Source organism: Lactuca virosa, chromosome 9 (genome assembly GCF_052849685.1).
Source record: "Lactuca virosa cultivar CGN04683 chromosome 9, Lactuca_virosa_CGN04683_v6, whole genome shotgun sequence".
NCBI lineage: Eukaryota > Viridiplantae > Streptophyta > Magnoliopsida > Asterales > Asteraceae > Lactuca > Lactuca virosa.
The window spans coordinates 194,198,805-194,216,938 of NC_136434.1; the positions used below are offsets into that span (position 1 = coordinate 194,198,805).

General features: G+C 33.7%; 1 protein-coding gene and 1 long non-coding RNA gene across 3 annotated transcripts; both read right to left on the minus strand.

The window, feature by feature from the left end:
* Positions 1-12,556: 12,556 nt before the first annotated feature.
* Positions 12,557-14,088, minus strand: LOC145135494 (uncharacterized). Of its 2 annotated transcripts, none has more exons than XM_079069764.1 (3): positions 13,243-14,088; positions 12,961-13,179; positions 12,557-12,871 (listed from the first exon to the last, which is right to left on the minus strand). In XM_079069764.1, exons 1-3 carry the CDS (start codon positions 14,011-14,013, stop codon positions 12,794-12,796), a joined length of 1,068 nt encoding a protein of 355 aa, XP_078925890.1. In that variant the 5' UTR covers positions 14,014-14,088; the 3' UTR covers positions 12,557-12,793. The 2 variants fall into 2 exon arrangements, with proteins under 2 accessions (XP_078925890.1, XP_078925891.1); XM_079069765.1 differs by having other exon boundaries at positions 12,557-12,876.
* A 2,194-nt stretch (positions 14,089-16,282) lies between these two features.
* LOC145140960 (uncharacterized) lies at positions 16,283-18,022 on the minus strand. The gene is made up of 2 exons (XR_013722374.1): positions 17,872-18,022; positions 16,283-16,724 (listed from the first exon to the last, which is right to left on the minus strand). It is a non-coding gene; the product is annotated as an uncharacterized LOC145140960 (long non-coding RNA).
* Positions 18,023-18,134: the final 112 nt, after the last annotated feature.

The window sequence follows — 18,134 nt, forward strand, 5'->3', positions numbered from 1 at the left end:
CGACTGCCAGCTCACCAATTTGCCATCAAGAAATTGACATCCACCACTTGTGCTTTTTCGATCAAGATTACAACCACCCAAGTCTGCATCCGCATATGCTTGTACAAAGAACCCAGTTTTCGAAGGATACCACAATCCTAACGAAATTGTTCCTTTAAGATAACGAAAGATATTCTTCACAGCAGTGAGATGTGGTTCTCGTGGATTAGACTGATACCTAGCACAATTACACACAGAAAACATGATATCAGGTCTACTTGCTGTAAGATAAAGTAATGAACCAATCATGCTCCTATATAAAGTTATGTCAACAGCAGGTTTATCTAACGACGGTGTTAGCTTTATGCCCGTTGCCATTGGAACTCGTAACTTTGTGCTATTCGTCAACCCAAATTTTTCGAGCAGATTCTTCGTATATTTTTCCTGATTAATAAAAATCCCTTCTCTGTTTTGACGAATATTCAGTCCAAGAAAATTATTGATTTTTCCCATCATGCTCATTTCAAACTTGCTTTTCATCAGATCTTCGAATTCTCTAGACAAGGCAGGGTCAGTTGAGCCAAAAATAATATCATCAACATAAATTTGAACAAGCATTAGATGATTCCCCACTTTCTTTCGAAATAATGTGGGATCAACAGATCCTTGTTTAAATTTAGATTGTTTCAAAAATGAGGTAAGAGTTGCATACCATGCTCGTGGTGCTTGTTTCAAACCATAAACTGTCTTATCTAAAATATAAACATGATTTGGAAATTCTTCGTTAATAAAACCTGGGGGTTGTTCCACGTAAACAGTTTCTTCAAGCTCTCCATTTAGAAATGCACACTTCACGTCCATTTGATAAACATCAAAATCTTTGTGAGCTGCATAAGCCAGAAATATACGAACAGCCTCGAGTCTTGCGACAGGGGAAAAAGTTTCTTCATAGTCGATTCCTTCTTGTTGTGAATATCCTTTGACAACAAGTCTGGCTTTGTTTCGAACAATGTTTCCATCTTTGTCGGTTTTATTTTTGAAAATCCATTTTAACCCGACAATCGAAACATTTTTAGGTTTAGGAATTAATCTCCAAAACTTGTTTCGTTCAAATTCAGACAATTCAGATTGCATTGCAACAACCCAGTCTGAGTGTTCCATTGCATTCTTAATTGTTTTTGGTTCAATTTTAGAGATGAAAACATTGAACATGCAAAATTCTTGATGAATATTCAATACCTCATTCTTTGCTCGAATTTGAGCTCTTGTTAAAACTCTCTCTTGTGGATTCCCAATTACTTGATCCTTCGGATGATCTTTTGTCCACTTTTCCATTGGTGGATATGCTGGATCAAATTCCAAAGGTGCATCTTCGTATGTATCATCGTTTTCTGAGCCTACAATCGAACAAACATCATCAAAATCATTATTATTCTCAATGTTTTCTAAATGCTCCTTTTCGACATTATGCTCCCCCTCAACATCATCATTTATTCTTTCTTTCTCCCCCTCGAAAGAATGCTCTTCGTCATCTAATGTATTCGAATCCAAGTGCTCCCCCTCCACAGGATTGTTTTGCATACTTTCGCCTTTCTCTGGAGAGTTTGATGTTGAATCATTAGTAAGCTTTGTTAGTTCAGAGAGATGATTATCATTTGCATTTATTTCAGCATCAACAGCATGATCTGAAATTCCAAAAATTAAATCATAATCAGTATCTAATGTTTGTGAGGATTCAGATTCATCTTGTATGTTTTTCAGAATATGATGATTTTCAAACTATGATGTTGTTTGTTTAATGTAGTAATCATCAAATGTAAGATTAAAAGTTTCTTCAACTTTTCGTGTTCTTTTATTCAACACACGATATGCAACTGAATTATGTGAATATCCCAAGAAAATCCCTTCATCTGCTTTTGCTTGAAACTTCGTAAGATTATCCTTGAGATTCATAATGAAGCACCTGCCTCCGAAAACATGGAAAATTTTGACATTAGGTTTTCGATTGATGAGAATTTCATATGGAGTAATGTTAAAACGACGATGAATGAACGATCTGTTTTGAGTGAAACATGCGGTTGATACTTCTTCAGCCCAAAGATATTGTGGAAGATTCGCATATGCCAACATAGTTCTTGCCGCTTCGTATAGTGACCTATTTCTTCGTTCAACAACACCGTTTTGTTGTGGTATGTATGGAGATGAAAAATTATGCGAAATCCCTTTGTCAACCAAAAATGAATCAAGAACTTTGTTCTTAAATTCAGTTCCATGATCACTCTTAATTTTTCGAACAATCTTCTTCAATGATGTTTCCATCTTTTTGATGAAGCCAATCATGATTTGTGCAACTTCAGATTTAAGCCTGAGAAAATAAACCCACGTAAATCTGGAAAAATCATCAACAATAACTAAAATGTATTGTTTCTTGTTGAGAGTTGAAACTGTCGAAGGACCACACAAATCAATATGTAAGAGCTCCAGAGGTGCAACAATTTTCGAATCAATCGTGATTGGATGACCTTGTTTATGTTGCTTGCCAACTTCACAAGCAGCACATAAAGAATCATTGTCAAATTTAAGAACAGGTAAACCTCTTACCAGATCTTGTACCACAAGTTTATTGATGTTTCGAAAATTGAGATGAGAAAGTCTTCGATGCCATAGCCAACTTAAATCGGCTGTTTCTTTCGAAAGAAGACATATAGCAGGTTTCCCTACTATTGGATCGATGTCCAAAGTGAACATGTCACCTTTCCTTTTGGATTTCAGTAACACTTCTTTTGTGTTGACATTCGAAATAACACTTCCTTCTTCATTAAAAAGAACTTGATTGCCAGTGCCCACAACAAGTTGAGAAACACTGATCAAGTTATGTTGAAGACCTTCAACATATGCAACACGATTCACTGTGAATTGTCCATTCGTGATCTTCCCATATCCTTTGACTTGGCATTTTTGATTGTTCCCAAACTTTACTACTCCAGCATTTTTGAGACTTCGAAAATCTCGTAAGTTCTCCTTCTTCCCAGTCATGTGACGAGAGCAACCACTATCAATGTACCACTTGTTATCATATTGCTCGTCACATAGTATCTGCAATCATTGGAAAAAATTAGGTACCCAAGGCTTTTTGGGTCCTTGGAAATTAGATTTCAATTTTGAATGTAATGAAGAACTTTTAACCCAATCACAAACTTTAGTCTTGAGACTATCAATTAAGTTCACTTCATCATTTAAAGGAACCGAAACATAAGATTTTGATGGTTTCGAATCTTCACTGACATTACCCTTCGAATTCTGAGGTTATGAATGAACATTCTTTGCTTTTAGTACTGGTTTCCAAGCTTTGACTGATATGTTCGAATCCTTAGAAGATGAACTTCCGTTTGATGATGAATTCACATACTTTTCATAAGCTTCGTGAATTTGCTCATTTGAAAATGTATTTGACTGATACATTTTTCCTTTGCCTTTAAGCCAATGATCAATGTTCTTCCTTGAAGTCATTCATTTTTCCCGTGAATTTTTCATTGTTTCTTTCTTCGTATGATTAGGAAAATTTGGCTTTTGTGGAACAAAATCAACTTTTGGATTTGATATACATGAGTGAGCATATGATGAATCAATTGTTGATTTAACATGTTGACGTTGAAAGAATTGTTGATTTGAATTAGATTTATTTGAAAATGCACTTGATTTATTAGTTGCTGAAACTTTCGAAAACCTTGTTTGTTTATTCACTTCAGACCTTGAATGATTTGGATTAGATGACTGTTGAGGTTTTGTTGAAAAAGAGGAATTTTTAGCTTTGATAACATTTTTGGTTGATTGTGATTCAGACATCTTTTGAGACTCAATATTTTGCCAAAATATTTTCTTTCTTGCTTGTCTTTTTGAAATTCTGTGTTCCTTCGAAAATTTGTCAATTTGATCTTTAAATTCCTTAGAATTTAGTCTGACCACCTTTTCATTTTCCTTTACAACTTGTTTTGAAAACTCTTTTTCAATTTTTGATTTGTCAACCCATTGTCTTTGTGGTTTTTGACGTTGGAACACATACGAATTCTTAGTTAAGTTGTTTTCAACTGTGCTTTGATTTGAGAAAAAACCTTCTTCAGTTGTTTTTGTATTATCCTCCTCAACTAACTTCTTTAATTCTGGTTTGATATTCTCAACATTTCCAGTAGTTACGAAAACTTGATTTGGAAAAATAACATCATCTGTACATTTGAAATTTGGATAAACCACTGTATTCGTTTCAAGATAGTGTTCACCTTTTTCATTCATTACTTTTTCGAACTTTTGTGTATCACCATACACTTGATCAACCACTATTCGAGGAGTTTCTTCTTCCTTTGAAGATTTCTTTTCCTTTGAAATGTTCGTTTCATCTTCATCATCACTATCATCAGTTTGGCTGTCTTTGAGATCCACAAAGTTCATATCACAAACTTTCGAAGTTGAGGGTATATCAGTTTCATTTTCAACCATCAAATCATTAACTTTTTCTTTCCCTTTAGATGTTGAAGCAACATTAACAATAGACAACTGAGAACAATCAACATCTTCAAGTTCACTAATTTCACTAATATTGTCAGAATTATCTTCAATATCAGCAAAATTAGATTGAGAATCAGATGTTGAATTCTCAGTCTTTTTCAAAATTTGAATTTGTTCTGATTTAGTCAAAGTATCATTCACTATATCAACTAATTCATTCGCATCCAGACATTCATCAATTTTGACAATTCCATATTTATATCTATCATCAGGAACTTTGTCAAAATCAGCTATTATTTGCTCACAATCATACGAAATATTATCTACCTTGGCTCTTTCGAATGCTAGAAAAGGTAGTAATTTTCTATGTTGCTCTTTACTTATATCACATGAATGATGTAAATCAGTTAATTTGCTATAAAGTCGTTTTGCAGAATTATAATAAATGTTTCTTTGTGCTAGCAAAAGTTTAACATCACTCGATAACGTATCCCTATCACACATTATATTCGTTATTTGTAATTCCAAACATTCAATTTTGCTTATTTTCAAGTCTAATCTCTTTTTGACCTCTAACAACTCCATTGACAACTTGTTGGCCTCATTGCTAGCAGACACAACAATTGAATCAAAATAAGTAACCGTCTCATCAAAAGAAATTAGTTCAGAATCATAAGCATGTGTAGGAATATTAAAGGATTCGAGAATTTTACGTACCTTTGTTGTCATTGGAGATTTGTCAGCCGCTTTGGATACGAAGCATCGTCCTCTCACTTCGAATTTCTCATCATCTGAATCCTCCTCCATTTTCGCATACATCGCTCCATGTGTTGGATTCCTCATTTCTTCATCGTCTGACCCGGATGACCAGATTTGATAAGTTCCATCTTCATCCTCATGCTCACCCTTTGCAACCAATGACAAATTCTTGGCTTTAGCACGAACCACCTCAAGCTTCTCTGCATAATACGCCTCATCCTTGACTTTATTCTTCCTCTCATCCTTCTTCCGAAGCATACAGTCATTCGCAAGATGATTAGCACCGTTGCAATAATGACAATCTATTCCAGCATCACCTTTCAGCTTCTTCTCACCCTTTCCATCAGCTATCTTCGAATCTTGCTTCTCAACTTTCTTTTTCTCCTCAACAACATTTTTACTCACAGAACTTCCTTTCACCTCAGCAAGCTTAGTCTTCGAATTGAACGGCTTTTTGAAAAATTTCTTAACACGATTATTTGAGTAAATGTTGTTGCTTCATCATCCGAATTCATGATGAATCCTTCTTCTTCCTCAGAATCACCATTTTCAGCTTCTTTCTCAGAAATCTTTGACACAAGAGCTAACGGACCTCCCAAATTCAACTTCGACTCCTCAGCAATTTCATTTACCTCAATTTCGTGTGTTTTCAACTGATTGTATAGATCATTAAGAGTTGATGAATCAAAACTTTGCTGATTCTTCGCCATCATACTCACACTTCTCCATTCTTTTCGAAGCCCCATCACAAAGATAAGATTGAATTCCATTGAAGTCCTTGTAATTCCATAGCGATTACAACGATAGATTAACTCGTTCAGTCGATCATAATAGACTTCAATTGTTTCACCTTCCTTTTGTCTGAAATCTTTCAGCTCAACCAAACACTGTTTGACTGAATTGATTTTCGTTTTCTCACTTCCTTGAAACTTATCTTTCAGATTGTTCCAGACCTCCTTTGCAGTTGTACAAATCCTAACGTAATTGTACACAACTGGAGGTAAAGCACCTCGCAGTTCCCTCATACACCTTTTCTCCAGTTTCTTCAGACGATCAGTTTGATTATCAACACCAGAATTTGTGGAAGAAGATCCGATTGATTGAACATTTACTGGAGCATTAACACTTCCAGTGATACATGTCCATAATTCTTCATCAAGACCATTCAGATAATCCTGCATCCGATCAGCCCACTGATCATAATATTCAGGAATTAGCATTGGAATTTTAGTCGATGATCCTAACAGATGAGAGAATGAGGTCATTGAATTGAGATTGAAGCTCGCCATTGTTGTATGGAAGTTGATTTTGAAAAAAAATTTAAAAAAGTTTGGAATGTTTGAAAACAAACTAGCTGAATCAGATCGGAATTATAAGAAGAACACTCGATTCAACAATTCAAATGCAGAATCAAATCACAAACTGAAATCTAGACAACTTTTTCACAATCAAAAAGTGCGGAATCTTTTGAACCAAAATTTGATTCAAAAACTTTTTGAATGAATGAAAATCAGATCATAGAAGTGATTCCTGCTCTGATACCAATTGATGAATCAAAGAATCGAGTAATGAATTAATCAGAGTATGAATTCAAGTAAGAATGCGAGATTTGAACACAGGATGTAAATATGATCTTGTTATGCTCTATTACGCTTTCGAATTCTTTACAGAGTACAATAGACAAGTTTGTAAAAGTTCTTATCTAACTCTAGTAAATAACCCTATTTATAGGGAACTGAAAGCGTACAAAATATACTAAGGCATTGACTCTAAAGCTTCGAAAAAAAGTACCCTAGTAAAATACATTATAAAACATTCGAAGAGTCCAAAACATGATACAAGACACCTTAGTGGCATCCTTCTCATGAGTCCTAAACCCAGCGATATCCTTAGGAGTAGCAGAAGACTCATCGATTTCCTTAAGCTCCTTATCTAGGACATATTCCTTGTCCTCATAGCGAGTGACCATCCTGATGTTCCTAATCCAGTCATTGAAGTTGGTACCATCAAATATGACTCTCCCACACAAGTTCATGAGAGAGAAGGAGCCAGTAGGGTTTGAGCCAGTAGGGTTTGAGCCAGAAGCAGTGTTGGAAGACATCTGAAAAGAAAGAAAGACAAAGTTTAGATTAGATAAGAGTCTTAATATAACACCCAAATGAAATATTAAGGCTAGGACCCAACACAATATTTTACAATTTGGAAGAAAGATTCCGTAATCCAACTTACAAAATATTTGAAGGTATGTAAATGACAATTTACCAATTTCCACCATGAAAAACGAAATTGTTATTAAGTGTTAATTGGATTGAAATTCCTAGATTCCTTTGAGATTCATTGAACTTTTCAATGGCATGTTTAAATCTTGATTACGCCCTCAAGTTTGTGACTGGGATACCGAGGATCACAAACAAGGTGTGAATAACCATGCAAATTAACTTGGTACACTTGATGTCATTTATCACCTAATCGATGTGCCGGTTAACCACACACGCTCCACCGATCTATGACAAACATCAAGATACCCTTTGTCACCCTTACTAGTCCATGTTAGTGTGCCGGTTAACCACACACGCTCCACTAACGACTTGGTAAGGTGCAAAGTGCAATTTCATGGATTAGCATCAAATTCACATTTTCCTAAAGTAACTAAGATTGGGAATTTAATAAAACATTTAGTTACTTTATAATTTTCATTATACTTTTAACGAGAATTAATGTCCTATCCTACCTGTTCGGCTAACGACCCTCCACCAGTCAAGGAAGCGGTGGGTGAGAGTGGACACCCATTAAACTGCCATTTTATATGCAGTAACCTTATACCCCCCTTATAGACGAGCTTCGTGAATGAGGCCTACTAATGGTAAGACTGACTTGTCTTATACATATATATAATTATTAAACTTATAATATTATAATAGTATAAGGGTTGAATTTTAAACTTTTAAAATTCTAGGATTTGGAATTAAAGTATTCATAAGTGTGACTTTACAAATTCCAAAACTTGAGGACAAGTTTTGACACTATTCAAAACTTTTCATTTTCTTAACTTATGAGTTTAATGACTTTTAAAGAAAAGACTTTTGGTTTTCCATAACTTGAGGACAAGTTATGGAGTCCATTAAAGCCATTAAGATCATTAATTTAATTAACACAATAATCAAAAATTCATACATGATCTAATTGAACTCATAAGCATAAGATAATTCATATCATCAATCTTCAAGAAATTAGCCTAATCATATAAACTAATACAAATCTTGAAATTATGACAATTATCTTTTAATTGGACAAGCATGATCATTACCAAATGAAAAAACAGATTTCATGGTTTAAAAAACAGTTTGGGGTAATGATCCTAATTCAATTTCTTGCCAAAAGTCGAAAATCTGCCCACTGGAGCACCAACTCGGCGAGTACATGAACTGGATTAGTCGAGTTGGTCATTTTATGAGTAGACTCGGCGAGTTCACTGAACAGAATGCAGAAATTCGATTTTTTAACTTTGAAAACCAATAAAACATCAAGTATAATAGAAAACAATCTTAGGCTCTGATATCACTGATGGGTTTTGAGCATCCTAACAACCTTAAGGTGCACATACATCCCTAAATGCTTTGGATCTATGTTTTCTCTAATTATACATGCAATTTGATTTTCTAAAGCATTATCCTAACTAGCATACAAAACATGGGTACTTGTATAACAAAAACTAGTTAGATGACATACCTTTTCTTGTAGCTTGATTCCTTGGACTTTTAAGAGCCTAGCACCCCAAATGTGATGCCTCAAATGCTTCACACAACACCACCAACAATGGAGGACTTGAAAGAGAATGCCTTACACACAAAATCGGATATGACTATTCCAAAGATCACTTAGGTGTCGATTTTAGGAGCCAAGGGGGTTCTTATATAGTGTGGCAAAACTAGGGTTACACCACGTAAACCCTAATATGCATGACCTTCCATATTCCTTATGCTCCATGAGTTTAAACCTCCATGGACCATCCATGGGTTATGACATTGGTTTAGCCCAACTTAAAGAACTATGGATCATTGTCCCACATTATAAGAAACAATGATTTACACAATCAATCCCCATATATTTAATTAGTCTCTTTTGATCACTAAATTAATTCCAAATTAATTTTTGATCAATACTAATTAAATACTATGATTTCATATTAATATATTAAAACTTATAATATATTAATAAATCATAAGTAACCTCTTCTCAAATGTCCATCCTTCAGATTGTTTTGGTGCCATGCAACCCAAATGGACCATGCTACTCTCGGGTCAAGTACATACCAAATATAGTTATGGACTTAGACACCTTATCCAACACTTCATTGATTCCTATGCTTTCCGAAACACGTCGTTCGAACACGGAACGCCCCTAAAATGCCAAGACGTCCTAGGGGGCGTCTTAGACGCCATGTAAGACGCAGACGGGGTCCTCCTTTTTTTAGCTCCGAAATTTGCCTAGATGTTAACCGTTTGACTTGGACGTCCTTGGGGACGTCTTAGACGCCTAGAGGCGTCCTTCACCTTTCGTGCAAGTTTTGGTGATCAAAATTACATAACTAACAGAAACTCAAAACACGAAAGTTATAGCAAATCTTGTCTAGTTTCCAGAACTTCTTGAATCATGTCAATCGGAGCTCCAGAACTTGAGATATGACCAAAACATTGAAGCATGGTCAATTTTCCCAACAATGTTTCTTCATTCCTTTAGCAATTCATTTTACTTGCAGGTTCCGCCCACGTAGGCGCCATGTCATTTTTGCCACACTTTAGCCAAACTTATCATTGGTAGGCGCGGGTTGTCACACTTGCCATCAGTGGCGAACATAAGATATAAAACTGGAGGGGCCAAAACCAAAATTTCAAAACATAGCCAAATTTAATATTATAGTATAAATTTAAAGCATATTAAAAATGTAAATAAAAAAAAATTAATACGAAATGTTTTTAGAAATTGTCTTTTAACTTTACTTGAATTGTGTTACAAATTTTATTGTAATACTCTTATCAACAATTAAGAAATTACAAAATTATTTAATACTAACTAATAAATATAAAAAAGCAAATAAAATTAAACTGCAAATTAAGTATTTCTATAACATTTTCAGTCACACTCCTTGATTTAGTAAAAAAAAATCATAAATTAACAGATAATAAATAAATTGTTTTTCAGCTTTTGGTTTTACTTTCACAGGTTTTCATTTAGCTTTTCATATCTTTTTCACCTTCCTACGCTTTATATTATCACATTCAAGAAAAGAGAAAGAGAAATATAGAGCCAGAGCCAGAGTGAGAGTGAGAGCAAGAAATTACAAAATTATTTAATACTAACTAATAAATATAAAATTGTCTTTTAACTTTACTTGAATTGTGTTACAAATTTTATTGTAATACTCTTATCAACAATTAAGAAATTACAAAATTATTTAATACTAACTAATAAATATAAAAAAGCAAATAAAATTAAACTGCAAATTAAGTATTTCTATAACATTTTCAGTCACACTCCTTGATTTAATAAAAAAAATCATAAATTAACAGATAATAAATAAATTGTTTTTCAGCTTTTGGTTTTACTTTCACATGTTTTCATTTAGCTTTTCATATCTTTTTCACCTTCCTACACTTTATATTATCACATTCAAGAAAAGAGAAAGAGAAATAGAGAGCCAGAGCCAGAGTGAGAGTGAGAGCAAGAAAAAAAACTTTACAAAAGCGAAGAGACAAAGCACAGATTCAGCAACGGCAAAGAGGATAGAGGGAGTGATCAGCACTCCGGCGGTAGCAACGATGTTCACCGGTGAGAATTCCAGCAAATTTCAGGACTCTGTTGGTGACATTATTTCCCGATGAGCAATTTTTCAGGCGGTAGAGTTATCATTTAGGGCGTTGATTCGTACACAACATTTTTTCTCCATACAGGTTCTGTCACTATATAGGTTCTGTCACTACTTGTCATGTTAAATATATATTTTCTTTAATTAATTTAGAAAATAAATATTAAAAACATATTATTTTTTTAAAAACTTGAATTCTATTAAAAAAAACATTACACTAGAAATTCAAAAAAAAATATAGAAATTAAAAATACCACTAAGACCGCTAGAAATTCAGAAACATCACACTAGAAAATTTTCAGGCGGTAGAGTTATCATTTAGGACGTCATTTGCGGCTCTGCCTCACAATTTGCCAAAACTCAACAAGCTTAAAATATTTGTCAGGTTCAACACGGTAAGCCTCAAGAGCATTCTCTAGCAAAGTATTTTCGTTTTCATCATTTACGCCATCATGCATCACCCTACGAAACACAATGGTAAACCGAGTTGCGATTGCGTGTGTGTTTCTCCATTTTGCGTAGAGTAGATCTTTTCTTCGAGGTTGAAGGGTTTAGCGGTTGTATATGTCGGCAACTCTACTCCAAAAAGTAGTCGAAGGGTAGTCATTGTGGTGTGAATCTTCTGCTACATCAATCCATGAACGAGCGCGTAAGATCTCTTCTTCAGTCGACCAAACAATAGCCATTTTAGTGACGATGTGTAGAAAATGATGGAAAAGTAAGAAAGTTAAGAGAATAGAATTAAGGAGATCTGAATGGGATAAATAGTGAATAAGGATAGGGGTATTTATAGTTGAAGATTGAGAGTTTACAATTTGAAATTTTGAAGAAAAAAACAGTTATATTTTTAAAATGGATATTTTTTGGAAAGAAGGTAATTTAAAAAAAAAAGGTTTAAGTAATAAATTGGTTAAAAGAAAAAAAAAATCTCTCATCGGTTAACAATCGCCGAGTTGCCGAGCCGAGCTCGGCATGCCGATGCCGCCGAACTGGTAGCCAAGTCCACACCCACTGGTTTAAATGATGTTACGAAGAAAATAATTCCATTATTGTGGAATTTGATTAAATTATTGATTTGAGACATAATTCAGTGTCCATAATTATTTTATTAGTTTATTTAAAGTCGTTTTGATATTTTTTACATGGACGCGATCTAATTTAATTTTGTGGTTTGGTGATATACTATATTGATAAAGAACTTTTCGTTGAACTCGCTTTATGATGATTAGAAGATATTTAGGCTGGAAAACCGTACTTTATAACAATATAAAACGGGAAAAAATGTATTTCACATAGATATAAAGAAAAATTGATTTGAGACAGAAATTATGTCATAATATGTATCGAATTACAACAAATTTATATCATTATGCGATAAAAATGAGTCCGTCTCAATGATATTGGACTATTCCGAGTGTTACATAATAAAAGTTATGATAGAAATCAGACTAAACATAAACACCTGATACTGTTAGGCCAAAGACCCTTTAGTACATGCTTACATTGTCATGAAAATCTCAACTCACTAATATAATTTAATTATCAAACTCTGTCCACAATTCTAAACTAGAAACCGCAATTTAAGAGGTAATTTCTAAATAGAATAACCAATAAAAAAAACCTAAAGATTATATAATATGATGATACCATATTAAAATTCTAGGTAGCACATCAATGTATTATAACTTACATTTCCAGCAGCAAATTCATCTCTACTTTCTTGTTTCTGCTGCTTCTTCTAGCACCATTGTTGATGACATGTTCCTGCACTATATAAACCACCTTATTATCAATGACCATGGTGCACCAACTCTACAAAGGGTATAATGGGAAAAATGTTTAATAATTCTCACAAGATTGTTGACTACACCCCTTGTGGTCGTTTCCACATCATTCAAAGCCTGTTTCCCTATGTTTTCTTCTTCTACATTTGATATTGTCAAAGGCTCCTCACAAACCATGGATTCATCATCAACAGTTTCTGAAACATGAGCTTTTTCATCAGGATTCAACGACCCATCATCCATAATCTTGTTAAAACCCGAATTACAAGCACCATTAACATCATTTCCCTGCAAATACAAGAAATTATGAACTTTTTAATCAAATTCAATCAAGTTTCAGTAATGGGATACCTGTAATTCACTAGAATTATGCTCTGTGACGATTTGAGAAGGAACCCTATCGATATCCCACCCAAGAACTTTACAGATAACTCGGCCATAAGCTCTGTGTGATCTAATCTTCTTCGTTTTTGCAATGGAAATCGAATGTTGAACCAGAGCAACACATTCTTTAAACTTTTTCAACCTTTTCAGATGCTTCTTCTCATTCACTCCGCCACAGACCAGACATGAAAATTCACCTCCACCACCACAATGCTTTACATAATAACCCTTCAATTCTTCATCTTCGTTAAACATTTTCCAAAAGAAATCGTATTCTTTCTCACTAAAATCACCGTCTTCTTCATCCATATCGTCGTCTTCGTCGTCTTCATCGCTCTCTTCATCATCGCTACCTCTATTTCTGGAATAAAATTCTTTCGCGGCCTTCAATGCCCTTTGCTGGATCTGGTTCCAGTTCTGGTTTTCTAGTTCTTCTGGTGTTAGCAAACGAGTTGTTTGTTGTGGATTAGGTTTTAGCTTCAGTTCCGGCCATCCAGATTGAGTTAATTGAGGGGCTTCGGGAAGAGGTTTCACTGGCCATTCGGTGCCGGAGAAACTGCCGACCTTCTTGGGGTTCCTGGGTTTAAATTTGGGGGTTTTCTTGTGTTTCTTGAATTGAGTGGGAGTGATAGGTTGTAGATTTGTATAGGGTAATGATCTTGAGGGAGGGCCTTGGTGCCAGAGAGAATGGAGGTAAATTACTTCGTCCACTAACCTCTGTTCGTAGTGTGGATCCATTGAAAACCAAGATCAAGAACTAGGTTTTCGAAGGTTGGGAGAGATTTTAGCGAAGAATCAAACACTGTCTCTATTTTCAAGTTTTATTATTATTATTATTATTATTATTATTATAAAAAATATATATATATATTTAATGTAAAAAATATATATATATTTAATGTAAAATACAAATTCACAAATCACAATCGACAACTTTCTAGCTTGGACTGGAGATTGACGAGAATACGAGATACGATCGACTCCGACTGCGACTTCTCCAACTCCCACCCAAGACGCGACCGGCGACCCGCATTTGACGTTTCCCGTCACCGCCGCCTACGCCCTTCCGCCTGCCGACACCCTTTCACCGGTCTTCAGTCTTCACGAATCACGACAGTCGACGAATCGGAATCACCACAGTCGACTGTAAGCCTGTGACTTCACATCCCTGGTAAGTGGTAATGTACCCTTAATTTCCTTCTTTCCTTCTCTGATACAATTGAGACTTGAGAGTTTGATTTATGGATTGTTTGATTTACCATCTTCTTTCACCTTCGGTAACCGGAATCAGTTTCAACCATGTAACTTCAATTTCACCTCCTGATTTTTTACAAATTTCGCCGTATCTACCACCAATGAAAGCTCATGTAAACAACAATGAACAACCCAAATATCTCTTATTTCAAAACATTCATGTGTTCTGGAAATATGATCGAGTGCTGGAAAAAAGTTGTTGGGCTTTCTTTAGTTTTGTTCTAGCAGCAACATAATCATTAGAAAGAATCAACTTTTCAGCATCTGATTTTTCTCGAACTGCTTCTACTTTATTGTAAAGCACGATAGTCTGATTGTTATTGTCTTTTATCTTATATCAGTTCATACTTAACAAAGCTTCTAAAGAAATGAAGAGTATAACAGAGTAATAGAGAAATAGAAGCATATATGATAATTGATATACCTTTTGGCTTAAAATCATACCAATTGCAATTACACTGTAAATTGACAGCAAATGAAAACGTAAGAAATCAGCTAGCATTTAAATAGCAAATGAATCCAACAAGAATTCAAATAAATTGACAGCAAAGCAACTAAAATGCATGGAAATCAAAGCAGAAATTGATATCACCGTGTGTATATAGTATACCTTTTCTCAGACATGAAGCTTCAATTCTTGACCAAATTCATAAATTAGAGCTGAAAATACAAAATATATGGGGTGCAATTGAGCAGCTAAACAAATTTGGTTACAATGAAACATGCATGTAGAATGTAAAGAAAGAGGGTTGGGAGAAAAATTGGGAATATTTTGGTGTTGTGTTTTAGTAATTCTTGACCAAATTTATATTTGTAATTTTGGATTTGTGGTATTTTGCATTTTGCATTTGTGATGTTGGATTTGTCTTTGTAAGATTGTTGGATTTTGTGGTTTTGTAATGTTGGATTCGTAAAAAATAAAGTTTGTAAATTACTTTTTCGTCTATTAACACCAACTTAATGGAGTCTCGTCTTTGTTCCGAACAGATTTCAGGCTCTACATCTTGATGATTCGTATCTTCAAAGTGTCTACTTCCTTTAGTACATTTAGCTCAGTTAACATAGTATGATTTGTTGAATATATATATATATATATATATATATATATATATATATATATATATATATATATATATATATATACATACTAGATTTAAACCCGTGAAAATCACGGTTAAAAAAGAAAAACAACATTGAAAAACAAAACAAAACAAAACAAAATGTAATCATTCATAAAGTGGTGTAATCAAATAACTCCAAACATGAGAAGTGAAAATATATTTAAAAGCTTGGCTCATGTGTTAGAATCAAAGCTAATTGTCATATTTAGTTATCTTCCTAAAACACATTGCTAAATATGATTTACTCATAGAGTTTGTTCAAGTCTAATAAAGAGAAATGGGGATCAGTTATGAACATGAGTAGAGACATGAATTGCATTGGACCCTTTGGTTTATCATTGGTACATTGTTTGGTTGCCTAAACATCTTCGAAAAATAGGAGCAGTATTGAAGAGAAGAGATCGATATCATGTTTACCTAACCCAGTTAAAATGAAACAGTGGCTAAAGAAAATTAAGTTCTTGTTATCTAAAGTAAAAATGGTTTTTAAGTAGTGAAAGACATTATACAAAACATTTCATATAAAACAAAGCCTAAAAATCTTAATGTAATAAGATCAGAATTTTTATTATACCAATTTGCAGTTAATATCAAAAGTGACAAAATAGGATTATAATTTTTTTTCACCAAAGTTTTGATCCATAGAAGGGCTGAAATACCATTTTACAATTTAATTACACCAATATTTAAAATCAGACCATTCCTTCCAATTCTTGCTACAAACGTGGTCATGGTTACAAACAATGAAAAAAAACATAACAAAATCCACATATCCTAAAAAAAGACAATTTTGACCTTTAATCTTATTTTTGCACCAGAGCATGAAATCTCTAGTATTCTTCAACATGTGTTTTTAATTTTTTACCATAAAAAGACTTTATGCCCTTTGCTTCTCCTTTTGATTTTCTTTTACCAGCAAGACCAACCCAACTGTATACAAACACGAGCAGAGCATCCAATTTTACTTTTAATAAAAAAGACCGTTTTGCCCTTTATTATTTTTATCACACCAGACCATGCCACCATTGATTTTCAACATTCCTTTCCTCTTCATCTTCGAAGCACCAATGAATCCTAAAAACAATCAAAATACGTAAATTTTCACAATCAGTTAAAAATTAAACATTCTCTTTTTCAATGGGAATTCCCCATTTTCTTCATCAAACCCCAACAACCCAACTTTAAACCCAATCAACTTACGTCGGGTATCGTTAAAAGCGTTTAAAAGCACTTAAAACAACAAAAATATGTCTTGTTAAAAAACAATTATTTGATATTAAATACAATTTACAAATTTGAATTAATCAAAAATAAGTAAAAACATTGAGAACATTATTTGACGATGTGGTTTTAAATTTTATTAACATTTTCGGTTAAATACCTTTTAACAAACATAGATAATCTAATACATAAATAAAAGTTATTGAAGTAAAGATTGATTTTTAAACCTAAATAGAAATAAAATGAAATTAAATGCTTGTTGAAAGTTGTTTATGATTGATGATATAAATATAAAGTGCATTTTAATTCTTGAACCAAGAAATCTTTGATAGAAACATCACGTGAAATATAACAGATTGACTATTTCTTTATATTTATCTTTCGGTTAATAAAAAAAACCATTTCTGTCTTGTACATTATCAATTACAAGTTCTTGGTAACACCAATTTTTAAAAGCCCTTTGGATCAACACAGTATATAGTAGGGACAAAAAAAGACAACGAACCATGAAGATAAGTCTCATTAAATAGTAATAAAATTAGCAGTGGATACACGAGATAGCAATATACTTTGTAATGAGTTCCAACAGCAAAAAAGATAAACGAAACTAAATTCTGCATACAAATAACTTTTTGTAATGAGTTTTCTAGTTTGAGTTTTGTGCCGATTTAAACCATATTAAAGCTAGATCATTTCCCTTTCTCATAGTTTGATCATTTTTATGTAAGCATCCTTCTGTCTAATCATTTTAGTTCCTTAATTATCGAGCTCTTTTCTCCTGCTTCTAGAAAATTTCCAAAAGAAAGGCAAAATCAAGAGCCTAATAACCATTGAGCTTGTTAACAAAATGATTGCAGGAAAAATTAGCAAATTTGTTAACATCTACGCTTGTATTCATATTCCTTTTCCATTACCTTCATCAATGAAATGTCCTAAAACCAACTTTCCATCACCATCACAACACCCCGGGGGGAATTAATAAAATTAAGACAGAATATACCTGAATGATGCGTTAGAATGGATTGACGATGGATTGATTGTCTGGGTTTGATATGTTTATATGAATATATGGATATGTTTGGATAGGGTTCTGCTATTCAGAAATAGATGAGCTATTTCAACAGAAGAAGATTGAGATCAACTCAAATCTTAAACACTCAAACTTAGCTTGTTTATTCCATATGGGCAAAGGCCCTATTTATAGGCTCAAAGGAGCCGAGTACAATAATTGAGTTGCAATCGTTTGATTGCAATATGACAAAC